Below are 12,765 nucleotides of genomic sequence, written 5' to 3'. Positions count from 1 at the left end.
TTTCACCAGCACCCTTCAACACTTTCATACACACTTAAACACCTGGTTGGCATTTGTACTGTACAACAAGAGCTTTGTTGGCCACTGAACAGCTCCACTGGTGTTACATGGTGTCTACAGAGGGAGAGCAGACTTGTTCACTCTATCAGTCCAGATATTCTGTCAGTTTGCAGATATTATTCTCAGGTCACCATCCAGTATAAATGCTGGTATATATGCTAGTTTTCTTCATCGTCTAATAGCTAGAAGTCCACCTTAAAAACTTTGCTTAAGGGCAGTTGGAATGATTTGTGTGCCTTTGTACTGCGTTTTGCCACAGTGGAGATAATAGCTCGTTGTCACTAACTGAGATAATAGCTACTCTGATGGAGCTACAGTCAGTTTGTCGAGAGATTACCAGAGGTAATGGCAGGTGTGCAGTGTTTTTCATTTTGTCTAAAGATGGACTTACAGAGCTTCCGAGTGGCTCTTGTGGCTGTAGCATGATGTGAAATCAGAGCCCTGATTGTGCTTCGTAGTATGTGGCTGCTCATTGATTTACAGTATGTTCTACCATTTTCAAACAAACAAACAGGCAGTCTGACTGAGATCTCCTTGTTTAAAGCTGACCACAGTGTGTAGTAAAGCAGTAAGACGTTAAAAACAACTTCAGAAAACTAGTTTTACAGTTGTGTTACCCAGAGAGGTCTGTGAGAGGGAGAACGAGGGGGAAACATAACAGCCTCACACCACAGGCTCGATATAACACACTTCAGTGCCCACAGCCATGAACAGGCCAACACATAGAGGAGCCTTCCCCCCTCCAGCACCCAGAGGGAGCCTCTCCCAGGCAGGCTAGCGCGCTCTGACACCTCCACCTCCCTCCTGCCAGAGTGAGAGACCACCTCCAGGGAGGAGAGCCGAGCAACCGGGACAAAGCACGCGTGGACTGCGGCCATGTTTTCCTGCGAAAAAATGAAGAAGAGGAATGGAAAGGGGGGGAAATGATATGCATAATTTACGCTTTACTCCTTTTTAAGACACAGCTCCTTTTTTAAAAAGACTCCAATATAACACCGCTCAAGGCGATTGAAATACACGTATTGCATTTTTTAATACCATACTTACAATTTCTCAAACAGCCTAAACCGGTTTATACTTCTTTTATAGATTTTTAAATGACTTGCAATATAATTAATTGGCCGCATCAACTAACACAACATTTTCCCACTCTGTTTACCAGTGAGACTGGTTATGGGATGTGAGCGCATCAGCCTAACATGGTCTGAAAGGAGTTTTTATTGTTTAGGTTTTTATTGGGCTGCAGGAGAGGTGAGCTGAAATCCTCTTTTGAGACAAACTGCGACCAGAAAGAGGAGCTGGATCTTCAAGGTTTCCTGTAAGCGATGCCCCCACCCCTCAGTTAAGGTGGTGTTAGTGGTGGCTCTTTTTTGTCTCTTGCTGGCCCCTTTAAGACACACAGATACAGAAATCAGTTAGAAAAAAATAACAACACACACACATATGCAAGCACAGTAGAGGGGCCCGGCTCATTGAGTCGATGTAGATGAGGACACACGGAGCAGATGGAGGTGTTTTTCGGTGTAAGGGGAGATTTTTCTAAACAACTTACTCATTCTGTCCTCTCTCATTGTTGCGTGAAGGTATGAGAAGGTTAGGAAAATAATCCCTCGTCTTACCCGCCAGACAATGAGCCTATGATCTGATTTCAGTCCTGGACCCCAACCCAGGGGAACACACACGACCACACCCTTCCCACAGAGGAAGGCTGAGGAGAGAAAGAGGAGGTGGAGGTGGAGGAGGGGGTGTTTATGACCGGACTGGTTTTTGAAGGTCTCGACAGGAAAGAGATGGATATGTGACAAATGCACTCACTGGCATAGAGAATTCATTTTAGTCTCAAATGATTTTATTGAAGTGAAGGTACGGCTGCAGTCTTGCCCAGGGCTGGAAACTGCTAGACCTTGTGATACTTTAGTCACAATGAGATAACATGACATTTCTATATACTTTACTGTACACTAAGCACAGCAACTTTTCCATTTTTGTGCTCTTTTATTTAAGTTTTTATTTACTTAAAGATAAAGTAATACCCCGAGGGTCAGTAAATTTGGTTAGACTGAAACATATCATTCAGTTACTTAGTGATATTCAAACCTTTCAAGGACTCTCTTCTTTTCAAAAGTATCCATTTCTGTTAAATCATCTATTTACAGTTAGAAATATAACAGTACTAACTGTTTGTATCAGACTACAGAGAGAATATCTTGGAAGGAATGTCTTTACAGTATTACAATGCATACTGTAAATTTAGCTCCCTCTTCTAGTCCTTCGTCTTGTGTATTCAAATGTGAGAGAGTGAGAATAAACAACTCCACCTTGGCGAGTTATTCTCCATGAAGTCATGACTGGAATTTAGGGAATAATGCAAACCACCTGCGCTGTGATGTAGATCCAGCAGAGAGAAACAGAGAGCAGCAAGGCAGGCACTTAACGGAGGGAAAACATTTAGCCAAAGAGCCACAGAGGTGTACACACACGCGTCCCAGAGCTGGAGCCGGGCCTGCTGCTCCATACATCACCATGATGAAGCACTCAGATCAGAGCAGAGCCAATCCGTCCTTCATCAATGTGACAGCAGAGGCAGTCGTAGAGCAGGGCCCCCTGTCCCCCTCGCTGCCCAGGCGAGGAACGCAACACGTCGCAACACTCTCTTACATGTCACACTGCCACTCCATCAATCCTGCGCTGGCTGGAAAGAGAGAGCACAGCTCATCAGAGCAGACAAGACCACACAAACACCTCAGCTGTGCTCCTCAGTGGCCCGAGTGGCAGAACAAGACTTTAACAGCGCTGTGGTGAGGGGTCTCTGTTCTGCCTGCGTGGCTCAGTGGGTAGAGCACAGCAGCTCGGCAGTCAGACCCAACAGGCAGCAGATTAACCTGCAGTACAGTAAGAGGAAAGACTGGACGATGCTGCCTGCTGACAGCTTCAGCAGGCAGTGCCAGAATTTTTTTTTTTTTTTTAATGTTTTTGTTGGACGCAGCATGGTTAGGTAGTGGAAAGTTGAGCTTTCTAAGAGTGACTCTGGCAACAGCTAGCTAGAGATATGAGACAGCTAGAGGAAAAAGGAAGAGAGTTAATCAGATGATTCCCAAGTTATTACATAGTGTAATCAGGACAAATAAACTTTATATAAGATTGGATTTAAAATGTCTGTGCCTCTATCCACATTATAATAAATACACTGAAAGAGTGCCTTAAAATGCCTTCATCAGTTATACTTTTGTAGAAATGTAACATAAAATATAACTATACGTGGTGGAAGCAGTATTCAGATTAAAGTAAAAATGTATTATCAACAAACATATAAAGGTATAAATTCATAATCAGAATGTCCTCCAAGTGTTATCAGTGGTGGAAGAAGTACTGGTTATGTTCTAAATACAAAAAATATTACAATGGTGGATTTCTAGTCTAAATGCATTAAAATCAGTAGCAATGAAAAAAATTATGCAATAGTCTAATAGTAAAAATGACGGCACAGTTCTAAGAGATCCTTTTTTTTTTAACAAAAACATGAGTTTATTCTGTTTCAACTAATATCAATGGATACAATTATGCTTTAAAACACACTATGTCGTTCAACAATATTATTCACATATAAATGTGTCTCATGGTGGGCGATGTGTGCTGAAAGGGCGTGTGGCTCGACGGCTTATAGACATTCAATCAAAAAGGTTTGGGCATGTGGGGTTGAGTCAGATGACAGTAATCATAGATCTAGACATCCTAGAAAAATGATGTCCATTGGAATGGACAGGGTTTCCGAACAGGTTAAGTAAAAGCAGCAAGTACAAAAGTATTAGCCTCAAAATATAGTAAAAGTATTAATTATGCAATATTTCAGAATAATTTATATCTATTTATAGAGAATTTATATTGGATTATAATTGCTAAAGCATTAATGTGTTCATCTACTTAATGTTGCAGCTGGTAAAGTGGGAGACCATTTTAATCACTTTATATATTGTGATATAATAATATGTTAGTTTATTTATATTTTGCATTATTAATCTGACTCTTCAAAGTGGCTAATGTCATCAAATATATATAGTGCATTGAAAAATACATTTACCTACAGACTGTAGTGGAGTAGAAATATAAAGTAGCACAGAATGGAAACACTCAGGTTAAGTAAAAGGCCCCCAAAATTGTAGGTATGGTTCTTGAGTATATGTACTTTTATGTTCCTCCACTGGTAACTGTAGTCTTAGCAACACAAAGCTGGAAAGCACAGACCAAAGACTAATAAGAAAAGGTTACCGAATGAGTCAGGTAGTGTGAGATGCTCAAGTCTGCTCACTTTGTTCTGAAGTGTACTTGCAGTCCCTCTGAGGACTGACCTAACCCTGAATACCTCTGCTCACAGTCTAGCTCAGTGGGTATTTACACTGCCAGGGTGAGGGGTTGCATTGCCACAAGGGTCACCTGAACTAATTTACTGTGTGGATTCATACCACTTAAAGACACTTTAAATCAAAGTGTCCATTTGTAATGGTGAGCTCAGCCTTGTCAGCCCAACAAACACAGCTACTTGATAAATGTGCCGCAAATGCTATAAGAATATATTACACTGTCAAAGTGTTTTTGTCGCTTGTGATTTCTTAAAAAAGCTGGCAGATGGCTCGGAGAATTAAAAAGAGTTGGAGCTTCTCGGCTGTTTTATGCCAGATGCTCATGATAAGCGGAGGATACGATGCGGTTAGCGCTCCTTGTCACATATTAAAGACTGTGCATAGTTAAACAAAAGCGACCCCCTGAGTGCAGCGCCCATCACATGCTACACTGTGTCATACGTGTCAATCAACTCTGAAGCCTGTGCCATGAGGAGCAAGTGTCTTCCAGCGCCTCCTGAGATGTGTTGCGAGTATGTGTGCACTCCGGTGGCAATCAATATTACATTGTGCTCCGGATTCCAGCCCCAAGACTCATCGACTTTGATTCCTACCCCGCCATCTTCGATGTGTTGAAAATATACGGTGCTGGGAGGTTAGAGGAGCGAGGCTAATATATCCGCTCCTCATCCCCATTGCGACCCAAGAATGTGTGGCAGCTCAGTGAGATGGTTACACAGTGCATGTGTGTTTTGGGGGCAGATCCCTGTGCAGCCAAGTCAACCCTTTAACATAGAGAATGGTTTATTATGTTTCAAATGTTTAAGGATCACTGGGGATGAAGATAGACACTTGTATTCAGCTTCGATCACACAGGACAGGAAGAGAAGAAGAGTGCTTAAGTTGAGGGTAGAACTAGCAAACTTTGGTGAGCTACTGCCATATCCTCTGCATTCTGATTTCTTGTTTTAAAAACAATAAGGTAGTGACATACTTTAAGCATGTTCACAACAATACTTCTCAGCCTCTCAGCCTGGCATCACCAAAGGGGGTATGAATAACAATTTGCTTGTCGTTATCACACATTTTTTGCTTTTCATGTGACACTTTGTGGCAGTATTAGATGCTCGGAGCAAATGCAGGTCTGGTAGCTAGTATCAAGAGTGAGAAAGTCTGCAAAGAGAGGAGGACGGGGTGGATGAATTGGTCAAAACAAAAGTCAACAATGACTTGCATATGATGACTATCGTACGAATGTCTTTTTTTTGTAACCCAAACCATGGTCTTTTCCTAACTCTAACCAATAACTTTTGCTTCACACCGTTAGCAAAGTGTTTAAAACAGTTCACATAGGAAATAAAAGGATATGAGGGTATGGTTATGCTTATTTTTTAGTTTATTTTCAAAGTTTTTATTCTATTTTATCTTATCTGAGAAAAGGCCTATAGCCATTAGCCAATAGAAATTATTTGATTTAAAGTAAGCAGCAGCATGCCTTAATTAAAATGTTAAGAGCCGGATACAGAACGCCATATGTATCGCTTTTTTGTTTGTTTGTATACAAATTATTTTATTCCATTTTATATGTTGGCTTAAAGCTGAAAGAAATTATTTTAGTTTATGTGTTGCCCCAGTGGAGGCAGTGGAGTGGGCTTGTGGAACTATTTATTTTTAAAATAGCATTATTATGCGTGTGAGTCTATAGACAGGATTTATTTCATTTGTTTTATTTCAATATAAAACACAAAAGTAGCTTTATTTTAAATAAAAAAATATAAATGTACATGCCTTGATGATGCCATTTGTTTTAAAAGCTTGCTCATAATTGTTTTTAAGCTCAATATAACCACAGATAATATCTGACTGGAATTTTACCCATTTGTTCGGGAAATTGAAATCTTCCAGGACACATGGACTTGCACTAGAAACCCTGGTCGGTATGTGTGGGAATGAGAGTGGGGACTTAAATGACATCCGAAAAGCTTAAAAACTTAACGGACAAAATTTCCTTCAAAGTGGCGCCCATTTATACCCCTTTCCATAGAGATCACGTTGCTTCTCCTAAGTTCAAAGTAGTGCACATGAAAAGGAATAATTAGCTATAATTCCATTTCAGTGAAATCATGATGTTTGGAATGAAACTTCGACCAATCAGATTGCTCGCATGCAGCTGTGTGTTAGAAAATTTTGCCATGGTTTCGCTCAAGCAAGGCAGGAAAGTAAGCAGAGAAATCTGCATAAGTTCAACATAAGCTGGGATTTGAAAGCCTGCAGTCACAAGTATGTTGTGCTGAACTGAGCCACCAGGACATGTTTTAGCTTTTTAAGAGGGTGCTTTACTTTCTGTTGTCAGCTGGGATTGATTTCAGGACATTGTCCTGTGGACATTGAAACCTTTTGCTTGGATACATCTTAATTATTCAGTGTATTGTTTATTCCCCAATGGCACTAATTCACTGTGTCAAACTGAATATGAAGTTTTTTTTAAAATTGTCTTCTTATAGTCATTACAGTATCATTGAATCAGTTACAACTATCTATAATAATATCCTTAAGTCTTTTGTGTTGCCATGCATTAATGATAAAAGTGTTTTCAGACTATCTTTATTGATCAGGCCATTTTCCTCTGTGACCAAATTCATTGCCGAACATGACAGTCCCACATGCGTTAAGAGATGATGGGGGAAAATGCAATGTGATGCAATGATCAAAGAAGGCTATGTAATATCATTTCCATAATCGTTAGGCTCCTCCGTCGTCTGTCATGGATTTGGGAGTGTTTGATGCTTGGGCAGGTCTCTTAATTAGCCATCCTCACCATCAGCTGTCTGCCGCCCCTTCTGTCTCACAAATTACAGAGTTTGTCGTCGTCGTATGGCCAGAGGACAAAAAAATAAAGGGGGGGGGGGTAACTTTTCCAAGTGGTCCTTTCTGCATACAAGCAGTATGTCGGCCCACATTTCAGTTTAGTCTGGAAATGGGGTGGGGGATTTAAGATCTGTTCAACAAGTTTGTGTGTGAATGTGTGTTTTTTAATTTGCATTCGTAAATTTGTGTTGTTGCTCACATATCATCTCTGTGTGCGTGTGATTTATCTGCTATTCTCTGGTGTGTTAATCCCCAGTCAGGGGAGGCTGCAGCCCTTCAACCTGGAGGCCTAAATGCCCCAGTTTAGCCCTCCGATGGGGCACTCGCTCCTGTAATTAGAGAGGTCATTCTGCGCCATGAGTGTAGGCCTACAGTATGTGATGTGTCAGTGTGTGTGTGTGTGTGTGTGTGTGTGTGTGCGTGTGTGGGCATCTGAAGAAACTGATCTATTTTGTGTGAACTTCTCTAGCTCTGTATCTGGCAGGAGGGGTTAGCCCCTGGCGAGACCTTTCATTTCCATGCGCTGCACACTCCATTAAAAAGGACGGGGGAATAAGTAAATACACAGCACTCCTCGTACTGGGATTTAGATATACCCCCTCAAAAAAAAAAAAAAAACAACATCCCACAAGGATTACAGCAGATGAGGAGAGAAAAGGGATCTTGGAGTTCACGTGTTTGCGTCTGAGCGTATCTGCATTTGGACTAGTGTGTGTATCGATGCCCGGACTCGAGGGCTAACATGCATCCCTGTCTCCTGTTCTCTCCCTGCGGCTCCAACACTGTGTCCTCACACGGATCACCCATAACTCTCTATCCTCATTCCCCACACGTCGCTCTCTCCTTCGCTCACGGACCTCACTTCTCCTCTCACCCCGGCCTCATTACTCAAATTAGGAGCTCCAGTAATCACCGCGCCGAGCTCCACTCAGCCCCTTAACACACCTCACTCACACTCCGCTATCCTCATCCCTTTGAGCTCATGCCCTCGGTTCAGTAGCCAATCCAGCACAAGCAGCATGAATATTGCAGAGGTGGTGTGATGTCGAAGTGCCCTCTGGTTTTATTCCATCACTACGTTTGATTGGAGGAGGGTGAGGTTAATGACACATGTTGTGGCTGATGGAGATTTGAGGTTGATGTGAAGATGGTTGGATATCAAGAAGTAATACCTATCCAAGACTTACTTGTATCTGGTGCTGAGGATTTGGTGATGAGATATCTGTAAACTTTTAAAATCACACATTTCAAGCAGCAAAGTAGCTTATTTATCACACTAAAATGTGCTTATATTTAAAGAAAAAGATTGACATTTTGGGCTATGACCAGCTGGAAGTTAGCTTATCTTGAATTTTTTTAGAGAGCCGAGCTAGCTGTTTGTGCCTTCTTCTAGTCACTAGGCTAAATCAAGCTAATCAGCTGGTGAATGTGGCTTTATCTTTAGCCACCAGCAGACTAACATAGCTTAGCGCCAAGACTGAAAACAGCTAGGCCTGGCTTGATCCAAAAATAGCAAATTCCATCTGGCACCAAATTAACATTGTGTCTTGTTTCTTTTATTTGAACTGTGTAAAAACAAGAAATAACCATATTACTAGCCAAGGTAGATGTTTCTCTGTTTCCAGTGTCTTGGTGCGTAGCTAAGGTAGCTGTATGCTAGCCGTAGCTTCATATTTAAGCAATTTGTAAATCATTTTTACAAACAAGATAGTGGTATCAATGTTTTGATCTAACTTTCAGCAAGAAAGAAAACTTTTCATTGGCTTCGTATTGTTTTCTGGTCCTGCTTCTGGTTGATTTTTTAATAAAGCGTAAAGTATAATTATTACTCAATTCTGTGTACCACCTTCTTAGCTAAATTACAATTCATGACCAGTTTTAGAACTTCTTGTAAAAATGTTAAAAGGAAGGTTAAGAAAATATGAAGCCTATATAGACATTGCAATTCTGTAATTAATTTATATCTTTTGTTCTCCTCCTTTCTTTGTGTCTGTTTTCAGGTTCTGGAGCGTCTTTTCCAGAAAGGTTTCAGCGTGGCAGCGTCTTGCGGAGGTGGTGTGGACTCATCCCAGTTCAGCGAGTATGTGTTGTGTCGTGAGGACCGGCGGAGTCTCTCCCTCAACACGCCCATCAGGATAAAACAGGAACCCCTGGACTAGAGCATTCTGGGAGAGGGACTGCCAACCCTACCGATACTCCTTCCATCTTCTCACACCACCCCACCCTGCCTCCCCCTGCCCCCCTCCTGCCCTAACAGGACCACAGACACTCCCAACATACCTAAATATTAGCAGAGGCTTGTTAACCTCGCTAGCTCTGCAGAACTCTAAGGGGAATGTAGTACCAAACAAAGGAAAAAAAGCATCAGCAGCAAAAGTTTTTGATTATGTTAAATAACACCCAAAGAATCGGGGACTGTGATAAAAACAATGACAAATGGACTTGACAGCAGCTCACTTGAACCATTTTAGCACCATGACTGGTTGATTTTTCCGTTCTTATCTTATTAAAAAGGTGTCCTGACCCTTTTGGAATGACACAACTGCCCCCTCCTTCAATCCCAAGGCTTTCCACTTCCCAACACACACACACACACACACACACACACACACACACACACACACACACACACACACACACAGACACACACACAGACACACACACACACACACACACACAGACACACACACCACCCTTCTACCCCTTTTTCAGTGGTGTTTCTTCTGTTCTGTTCCTGTATGAGGCCCATATCTGGCTTGCTGTGGGACAAGAAAGCTTTGGCAGACAGGACGCTGTTGAGGACGACAGGAAGAGGACATAATCCCATCTCGCAAGCCCCCCAAAAGGCCCCAATTCCCCAAGACCCTGTGACCTTCCAAACCCATCCCACCTCACCCCACAGGCCTTGCTACTGACGGCGGTGGCCTCGCTGAAAACAGCATCATTTGCCAAACTGATTGTTTATTACAATTTTCATTGTTGTTTCTAAAGTATGTTCTTCTTGCTCCTTTTGCTGTTCTTATCATGACATGGTGTAAACAATTATTATTAATAGGATTATTTTTAATGTCTCTTTTTTCCTTTCTCCAATATGAAGGATGTATGAACGTTGTATTCATTAGGCTTTGAGAGCTTGTGAGGGAGCGTTTCTTGGCAGTAGCTGCAGAAACTCAGATGTCTGCAGGCTATGTGGCTAAAGCGATCTGGCTGGCAATGCATTCAGAGCCGGAAAAAGTCCCATTGTTCAAACGGGGATAGAAGAGAACCTGGATCTTTCAAAATTGTTTATAGTCAAATGTGTAGCACACATAAAAAAGTGCTCTGGAATTTCTGCTTATTAGCTCTAAAAACATATCTTGGGTCTCTATGATCAGATTCTCTCTCATGGGCAAAAACCTTTGCTCATTTTTAGCAGAAGTTTAAGAAAGTCAGTGAATTTGAAATTCAGGTTTAACTTGCACAAGCTCTAAGTGTAATGCAGTTTTATTGAGTTAGAATGTTAAAGACTTGAGGACCAACGTGGACGTTTACCAGTATGTCTTGTGATCAGCAAGAGATGTACTCTAAATGCTTAATGTTTCTTTGCACTTAAACATTTCCTACAGAGCCGCCCTGTCCTGTTCCAAACCAAACACTTGTTTGAACCCAGTGACCAGTGCCAAGTCAAGCTGTTTAATTTCTCCAGAGACCAGAATACGAAAACGTTTCAAACTAGAAGGGCACTCGGAGAGCCCAGACCTCCGCCAAGGATTTCCATGTTATCAGCCGCATACATATTGGTCAGAGGGTTCCTGCTACACCTACTATATGTCCAGAAGGTCTTGTTCAGCTCATTAAAGTTTTGTAAGTAGTTTTGTAAGGTTTAACTTTCATTAGGCTTATGCGCCAAAACTATGTGATTATGTAGTGTGTAGCAAAAAAGAAAACACATGGTTAGGTTCAGGGGAGAAATACACTACGTGGTTAGGTTTATTAAAAAGATTGGTTGATTTGGACTAAATACCTTACATTACTGAACATATGTATGCCGGGACAATGACTTCAATGGAGCAGGCCCCTTCTAACCTTCTATGCCTATGGGGCTGATAACCACTAATAACGGGCATTCAATCACATGATAAGGTCCAACGAGCAAAAGTTACAGCAGAACAAGTAGTGTAGGTACCAAAAAGACAAGGTGCCTATTTTGATGATTGTACAAGGCATCACCTCTTTTTACAGTTTAGAGCTGAAAAAGACGCAACGCATTATTAAAAACTGTAAGAAGAGTACCAACATTTGTTCCTCCGGGCCTCCAGTCTTCACAGTTTTGTTGAGAATAGCTCCCAGTACCTTCAGATGAAGTTTGAGAGACAAAGTCTCTGTTTGTTTCAATATTGTCACTTCTAAGCCAAGATTATTTTGATGGTTCTTCACATGTATGTATGGCAGAACCCAAAGTGAACTGTACTCCCAGCATCAGTGTCTTATTCACAAAGAGGCGAGTGGGCGGCATTTACTCTATCCTGCTCTCATTCTTTTGGTCTTATTCTCAACATTTCTGGATCAAAGACAGAAACAAGAAAGGCCAAGTTTTCATGCTTTGTATTTGTGTGTAACTTACAGATGCTGTTTCTTCCATTCCGAAAGACAATGATAAAAAAAAAGAAATCCATTTTGATCTTTGTGAGCTCTGGCATTTGTTTGAGTTAAACTGGGGTTGTTTTTATAAACTAGTTGTTTATTAAAAAAGGGTGGTAGTTCTTCCTACCATGTTGTCCTAATATCTGCTCTCTCCGGATGGCCGCTGATTAAATAAGGCCAATGAGTGGATAAAGAGGAGCTCGGTGTAAGTGTAGCTCCCAGTCCAGCGCACTCCTCCCTGGGGGTCTCTCACAATCAAGCCCATCTTTGTTCTGACCTGCCAGTGGCCTGCGCCTTTGCATCCAGTCGCCTCAAAGGGAATGGTCAACCAGGCCTTTCATGTGCTGAGGCATGATGGGCTCTTCACAGCACTCCTCGCCCCCCTCCGCCTCCCCGAAGGCTCCCAGCTCAGTGGTGCCAGTAGAAACTCGGGTTGCACCCCCTGCTGCTGTGTCATCCCCATGCCCTGGTTTTCAAAACACTCTCCTACTCTGTGGCTTGCTGGACCACACTGCAACAAACCAAACTGATGAGTCAAATCTGAGCACACTCAGAACTTACTGTACAGCCAGGCGATTTGACTCTGCTGCTGATCCAGAGATCTTTGATCCAGATCATATGAAGTGTGGAAACTCATCTGGGTTAGTTCTTGAGGAAACAGGGGTAAAAAATAAAAAAAACAAGAATCAGTGTTGTACTAAACCGGCACATCTGCAAAAATTATTATATTCAGGGAGGAAGGAAAGCAAGCATATTTTCTCACTGATGTGGCATTTGGAAATCACAGAATGGGCTTTTACCAGCTTTAAAGAGCTAAGAGGAATAAGCACAGAAATGGGTGTTCAATACATCACAAAAAGTGACAAAAATTGCAGGT

General features: G+C 41.8%; 1 protein-coding gene across 4 annotated transcripts in view; it reads left to right on the top strand.

The window, feature by feature from the left end:
* The window catches only part of LOC131989911 (BTB/POZ domain-containing protein kctd15), a 30,930-nt gene extending 19,444 nt beyond the window's left edge, over positions 1 to 11,486 (top strand). For all 4 annotated transcript variants that reach the window (XM_059355289.1, XM_059355280.1, XM_059355301.1 and 1 more), the window contains one exon: positions 9,266 to 11,486. In XM_059355289.1, coding sequence (XP_059211272.1) covers positions 9,266 to 9,424 — 159 coding nt within the window. In that variant the 3' untranslated portion in view covers positions 9,425 to 11,486. The remainder of the gene's footprint in view (positions 1 to 9,265) is intronic.
* The last annotated feature ends 1,279 nt before the right edge of the window (positions 11,487 to 12,765 follow it).

The sequence above is a fragment of the Centropristis striata genome, chromosome 2 (genome assembly GCF_030273125.1).
Source record: "Centropristis striata isolate RG_2023a ecotype Rhode Island chromosome 2, C.striata_1.0, whole genome shotgun sequence".
Taxonomy (NCBI): domain Eukaryota; kingdom Metazoa; phylum Chordata; class Actinopteri; order Perciformes; family Serranidae; genus Centropristis; species Centropristis striata.
Note: the sequence above shows the minus strand (reverse complement) of the source record. Positions and strands in the feature narration are given on the sequence as shown.